The following is a 5,858-nucleotide window of genomic DNA, read 5'->3' as shown; positions in this document are numbered from 1 at the left end:
CAAAACCAAGGTTGATGTTGGCACTACCGTGACAAACGGTGGTGTCAAAAATGTTAATTGTTCAAGATTTACTCATAAACCAGACGCAATGATGAATGCAACAATAATTTGTTTCCATTTTCGATAATAACTACTCTTCACAAATATGCTCAAGTATCTTTAAAAGCCTTGTTGTTCCATTATGCTTCGTACACAAAATTTTCCTCCTTGCTACAGAGCCGAAAACACAAACAGTTTAAACAAAATTACGAACTTTTAACTGTTGATTTGTTTTGGGCACCAAACAGCCTTGTGATTATACAAGGTGACTCTTTCAGCAATAGGCCGGTATTTCTAGGGCCCGTGAGTATTAACTTATGACTACAACAAGTCAAAAAGCCTTCTAAGAAAAAAATATTGATACTTCGCGTAACTATAAGATTTAATTTAAATGTGTCCCTATAACTTTCAATTTTCAATACTCGCTAGCTGCAGTGCCACAACATGGATGTCTAATAAATTTTAACAGAAACGGCAATCGCTGCAGCCGCCTGGACATTCTCGTATTTGACAGATGCTGGAAGATTCTTCTTTATCCATTTTGTTCCTTTTTCAGCAATCATTTCCCATTCATTCTTCTGATCCAAGAACTTGCCCATCAACAGCACCAGAGCTAAAGCAGTGGCCCATAACAGCTTCCCTTCACCTGTGTCAACTGCAATCTCTTTGGGGCAGCCTTTGATCAAAGCATCTCTGTTTGTACCGCACAGCGACACCAGTTGGTCTGTGAGATCCCATGAGCCTGACGCTTTCTGAAGCGTTATAAGTGCTAGGACTGGTGGACCATCTTTCCTCTTCTGCACCTGAGGAGGAGGAAGTGGAGAAAGAGCCACGCAAAGGTGCTGTTCACCTTCAAGATCAAACAATTTTTTGTTTTCAGCTAGGCCCCAATTGATATCTAGTTCTTCATCCAGCAGCTCAGACTCCAAGCCCTCTTTATCATCAGAACTGCAGCAATAAGAAATTAAACTGTCATAGGCTTCATGAAAAACCATATGTATTGGATTTTTCATTGGACCTGACACCGGCTGGTGATTATCTTTGTCAATCGCAACAAACGACGTCAATTTCGATATCACGTTTGCTGCTTTACTTGTGCTTATAACTGAATCTTTTATCGCTTCCATTTCACCGTTTTTCCAGCGTCGGCTTGCATCATGGTACTCCTCTTGCTTTTTTTGAATAAGGCTCTTGGCTAACAGACAGTGCAAAGTTCCGTGGTGGGCCTGGTCATGATCCTTTGCGAGCGTGGCAGTAAAACGAATCACGTGATCTATTGCTGCGCTGTTACCAAGTGACCCTCGAAGTCTTGCATGGGTCCTAGTCTCTTTGCCTGCCACGGCAGCCTCATCCGCCTCGTTACCATGGGATGGCTTTAGAAGACCAAACACAACCAGTCTGTCTCCACTGAAGAGTGGAGGGAGAGATGAGGGGATCTGGTGCACAGTCCAACCTTTTGCTAGGTCCCAGGCTACGTTCACGTCTGAGATTACCGGTTGCAAGGCACGCTTCAAAGTCTTGATAACCTGTTGAGTAAAAGTGCAAAATATATATAAACATAAACAAGGTTAATTTGCAGATGTTTAGTTACTCAGTTATTCAGCTATTATTGTGAAGAATCACACATGAACGTGAGAAAAGACATTTTTGATCCGAGTACATTATTGAAGCCAAACAAAGAGCCTGTGAAATGTGCGAGCAAAAGATCAAAACTACATTTTCCTCTGACATTGGACACTTACAAAATCTGGTTGTTGTTGTCGTTGTTGCTTTTGCAAATAAAGTCTCGCCTAGTTTGAAACCGGTACTTCCGTAAAATATAAAAAAAGTATGGCCATGGAGGCTTCGCTTTAACTTGCGTTAAAAATGTCCCGACAAGGATTGAAACTACAGTCGGAGCCTTCATATCTAAATTATTTGTAAAGCAGTGCAATGTTTGTCAGGCTGGTTGGAACCAGAGTAGTGTAACTGAGATGCACTGTTTCTAATATCAGTTTGTGGACTATGTTGCTACATCCCAGGGCGACCTTACTTGACCGACTTGAGCAGTTGGGCCTAAATTGTACTACACCATCGCTATCGTTCATTTTGCTTTGTTAGTAGAGTAAAATGTCATTTTTGATGTGGTAGGAAGTTTCTTCACTGAAAGGTTACTCATGGTTTGTGATCAAGTTCAATTAATTCCCTGACAATGTTTGAGCGCTGGATTATTTGGTTTGGGTTTAGTTTGACATGCAAAAGAAATACCGTGGAGGTGAATACAGACTATTTGGTTATTAAAGTATTGCACAGTCCTGTGAGTATTGGAAGTTTGATGGGAAGGATCGTGAGAAGTCTGAGTATTGGGGAATAAAGGTTACGCTGTCTGTTGAGGATCACAAAACGTCATTTGATGGCTCTTTACTGTATTTATGAGGATTGGAAAAGTTGCTTTTTGATTTGTTTTTTACTTATTTAATTGTAAATAATTTTAACTCTTTTGTTGTGTCCCTAATTAGGAGTTAATACTTAATACATTGACACTTCAATAACGCTGTTATTATTATTATAAAGCAGTTATTATTGTTTGTGTACACTGACGAGCATTGAGAAATTTGTTGGGTTGTTTTAGGGGTTGACTTAAGGTTTTCCTTTGTCATTCTTGATCAGTGATCATGATCCATGGACCAGTGTGCAGTTTGCATAGTTTATTTTACCCAAAAAAGTATGTCATCTATGTTGGCCGCCACTTTACTCTTTACTGTTCGCTTTCGGTATCTCGGGTTCTGGGGCCCGTTTCTCGAAGGTCCCGAAAAGTGTTCGCAGCCGGAAAGCCATAGCAAAATCTCAAACCTTAGGATTACTGAGCTGTTTTATTCGAATTCAGGTATTCTTAATATGAACAGAGGTTCCCTTCATACAAGAAGTTTCAGGCGTATACACTCCTCCGTTGTTAGATACAGACCAACTAAAAATGGCTCTGCTGGCCCGAAAAGTTTCTGGGGCTTTCGAGAAACGGGCCCCTGGACGCTGATTTAAATTTGTTCCGTACTTTGCCGTTGCTACAACGCTTTCTTTCAATACAATACAAATACAACAACCTTTATTTCACCTCGAATTTAAAATAGCAAAATTGCTAATATCTTCGAGAAAGTGAATAAATGAACAAATAAATTAAGATGGATATGGAATAATAAAATAGGTATATAAAATTACAATATGTACAATTACGTAATTAATGCAGTGGCATCAAACCATTTACAACTATCTACAGAAGGGACAGCCGTCAGTGTCAAATTCTAAATTACGAATAGCCGATTTGAAAGCTGCAACTGTTGGCAGTGACCTGGTGGTATTGGGGAGGGAGTTCCATGGTTTACTTCCGTAGTAAGATAGAGAGTGCATGCAGGCCATATCTAGTGGTATTAACACCAGGGATAACAAGAGAATGTGTACCACTAGTACGTAGATTTATGCTGTCTTTCGACAACCTTCCTTGAAAAAGTTGTATGGTGAAACAATTAGTTTAATAAGGTGTATAGCAAACAAACTGGAAATCACGCTAAATATTAAGCATGCTGAACTTTGCTTTATTCTGTCCAGTGTACAAGCTGGCTTTAAATGCATGCTGGTGATTCTTTTCACTCCAGGGCACTATCAGCTTTCCTCGAATGAAGAAAAAGAAAAGAAAAATCGCCTGAATTACAATGTACATAAAACCCTGCCAGGAACACCAAAAACCCGGGGCTGATGTTGGCACTACCGTGACAAATACTGCACTACAAACGGTGGTGTCAAAAGTGCTAATTGTTCAAGATTAAATGTAATAATAAACACAACATTGATTTGTTTAACGTTTTCGATACCAGCTACGCTTTGACAATATCTTCGAAATCTAGTCGTCCCATTGTGCTTCGTACACAAAATTTCCATCCGTGCTCTCTGAGCCAAAAACCTCAACAGTACTAACAGTTTACAAACGATGAAATAAGAAACTTTTAAATGTTCAATTTTCTGTATCGCCAAACAGGCCAGTGAAAATTGTGTAACAACAAGGATCAGACTCTTAAAACCAATCTAATAAATTTTAACAGAAACTGTAGTCGCTGCGGCCTCCAGTACATTGTCGTATTTGACACCTGCTGGAAGATTTTTCTTGATCCATTTTGATCCTTTTTCAGCAATTATTTCCCATTCATCCTTCTGATCCAAGAACTTGCCCATCAACAGCACCAGAGCCAGAGCAGTGGCCCACAACAGCTTCCCTTCACCTGTGTCAGCTGCAATCTCTTTAGGGCATCCTTTGATCAAAGCATCTCTGCTTGTACCGCACAGTGACACCAGTTGGTCTGTGAGATCCCATGAGCCTGACGCTTCCTGTAAAGATATTACCGACAAGGCTGCTGGGGCTTCCTTCATTTCCTGAGACATCCTATCTGGATCAAGAGGGGGACATAAGGATTTCTCAAAACCTCCATCAAATTCTTTTTTCGTGCGACGAGCACACTTAACAGTCCAGGGTTTTTCTTCCGCCGCTGGCTCGGGACTGTACTTCAAGGACTGTACTTCCGGGACTGCACTTGCTTTCCTTCTAAATAGCGAAGAGAAAAGCCCTTTAGATTTTGTTTTCCTGGCTGAAGATTTTGTCCTCGACTTTGAAAAGCTGAATCCAAAACCAGACTTTTTCATGACACGGGCACGGTCCATGGGCATACTGCAAGCTACGTTTTGATAGGAGGGTACAAAGTGTTTTCTCAAGGGTCCTGATACAGGCTGATTACTGCCTTTATCAACAGCCACAAACGATGTCAACTTTGACACTACATTGGCTGTTTTGCTGATGCTGATAGTACACCTTTTGGCTTCTTCAATCTCTTGAACATCGTTCTTTTCGCTGTAGCCATCTTGCTTTTCTTGAATGAAACTCTTGGCTGCCAACTGATGAAGAAGAACATTTCCCTTGTTTTCAACAGCAATGGGTGGAGTTGAGAACTTGACCGAATGTTGCATTTTCTCATCATTTCCAAGCATTCCTTCCAGCCTAACTTCATTGTCATCACCTTCATTTGCATTTTCTGAAGCCTTAAGAACACCATACACCACGAGCCCGTCACCACTGAAGAGAGGAGGAAGAGACGAGGGGATCTGGTGCACAGTCCACCCTTTTGCTAGGTCCCAGACTATGTTTACATCTGAGATTACCGGCTGAAGAGCAAGCTTTAAAGTCTTGATAACCTGTGAGATGGAAGTTAAAAACGTGCTAAGTCAAGATACGAAAGACGGTTTTCTAAAGATCAAAATGTGTTTCGAAATTCTTAATAACTATTAACTACTTAGTAAGCTCGAGGTTTTGTGGAAGCATGGTGGCCTCATGGTTAGTGCACTCGTCTCCGGATCGAGAGGTCCGGGTTCGAGCCTTGGCCGGGGACATTGGGTTGTGTTCTTGGGCAAGACACTTAACTCTCACAATGTCTCTCTCCGCCCAGGTGTATAAATGGGTACTGGCGAATTTTATGCTGGGGGTAACCCTGCGATGGACTAGCATCCCATCCAGGGGAGCAGAAATACTCCTAGTCGCTTCATGCTACAGAAATTGGGATAAGCGACAGCCTGATTGGCCACTTGGCTCGTATGCAGACTTAACCTGAGCTCGAGGTTCTGTCGAGTCAAGATCTTTAGGGCACTAGTTGACCATGGGATTCGATACAATTCAGCAAAGTTATTCATCAGGAGCAAGCCATGGTGGCGTTTATTTTTTGGGGAGGTTTTAGGGATTGTTTTTCTCTGAGCTGTTAACATGTTTAGCAGTTGGCGGTCTTCTTGTGTCCATATTGTTAGCA

The 5,858-nt window shown here is 41.3% G+C and overlaps 1 protein-coding gene across 2 annotated transcripts in view; it reads right to left on the bottom strand.

Moving 5' to 3' along the window:
• Positions 1-137: 137 nt before the first annotated feature.
• The window catches only part of LOC145485793 (von Willebrand factor A domain-containing protein 5A-like), a 136,443-nt gene continuing 130,722 nt past the window's right edge, over positions 138-5,858 (bottom strand). Inside the window, exon 3 of one of the 2 annotated variants that reach the window (XM_081464431.1) lies at positions 138-1,565. In XM_081464431.1, the coding sequence (XP_081320557.1) occupies positions 492-1,565 (1,074 nt within the window). In that variant the 3' untranslated portion in view covers positions 138-491. Of the gene's footprint in view, positions 1,566-3,733; positions 5,254-5,858 lie in introns of those variants that run through there. The other variant, XM_081464430.1, reaches the window with a different exon arrangement.

The sequence above is a fragment of the Orbicella franksi genome, chromosome 4 (genome assembly GCF_964199315.1).
Source record: "Orbicella franksi chromosome 4, jaOrbFran1.1, whole genome shotgun sequence".
Classification (NCBI taxonomy): Eukaryota; Metazoa; Cnidaria; class Anthozoa; order Scleractinia; family Merulinidae; genus Orbicella; species Orbicella franksi.
Note: the sequence above shows the minus strand (reverse complement) of the source record. Positions and strands in the feature narration are given on the sequence as shown.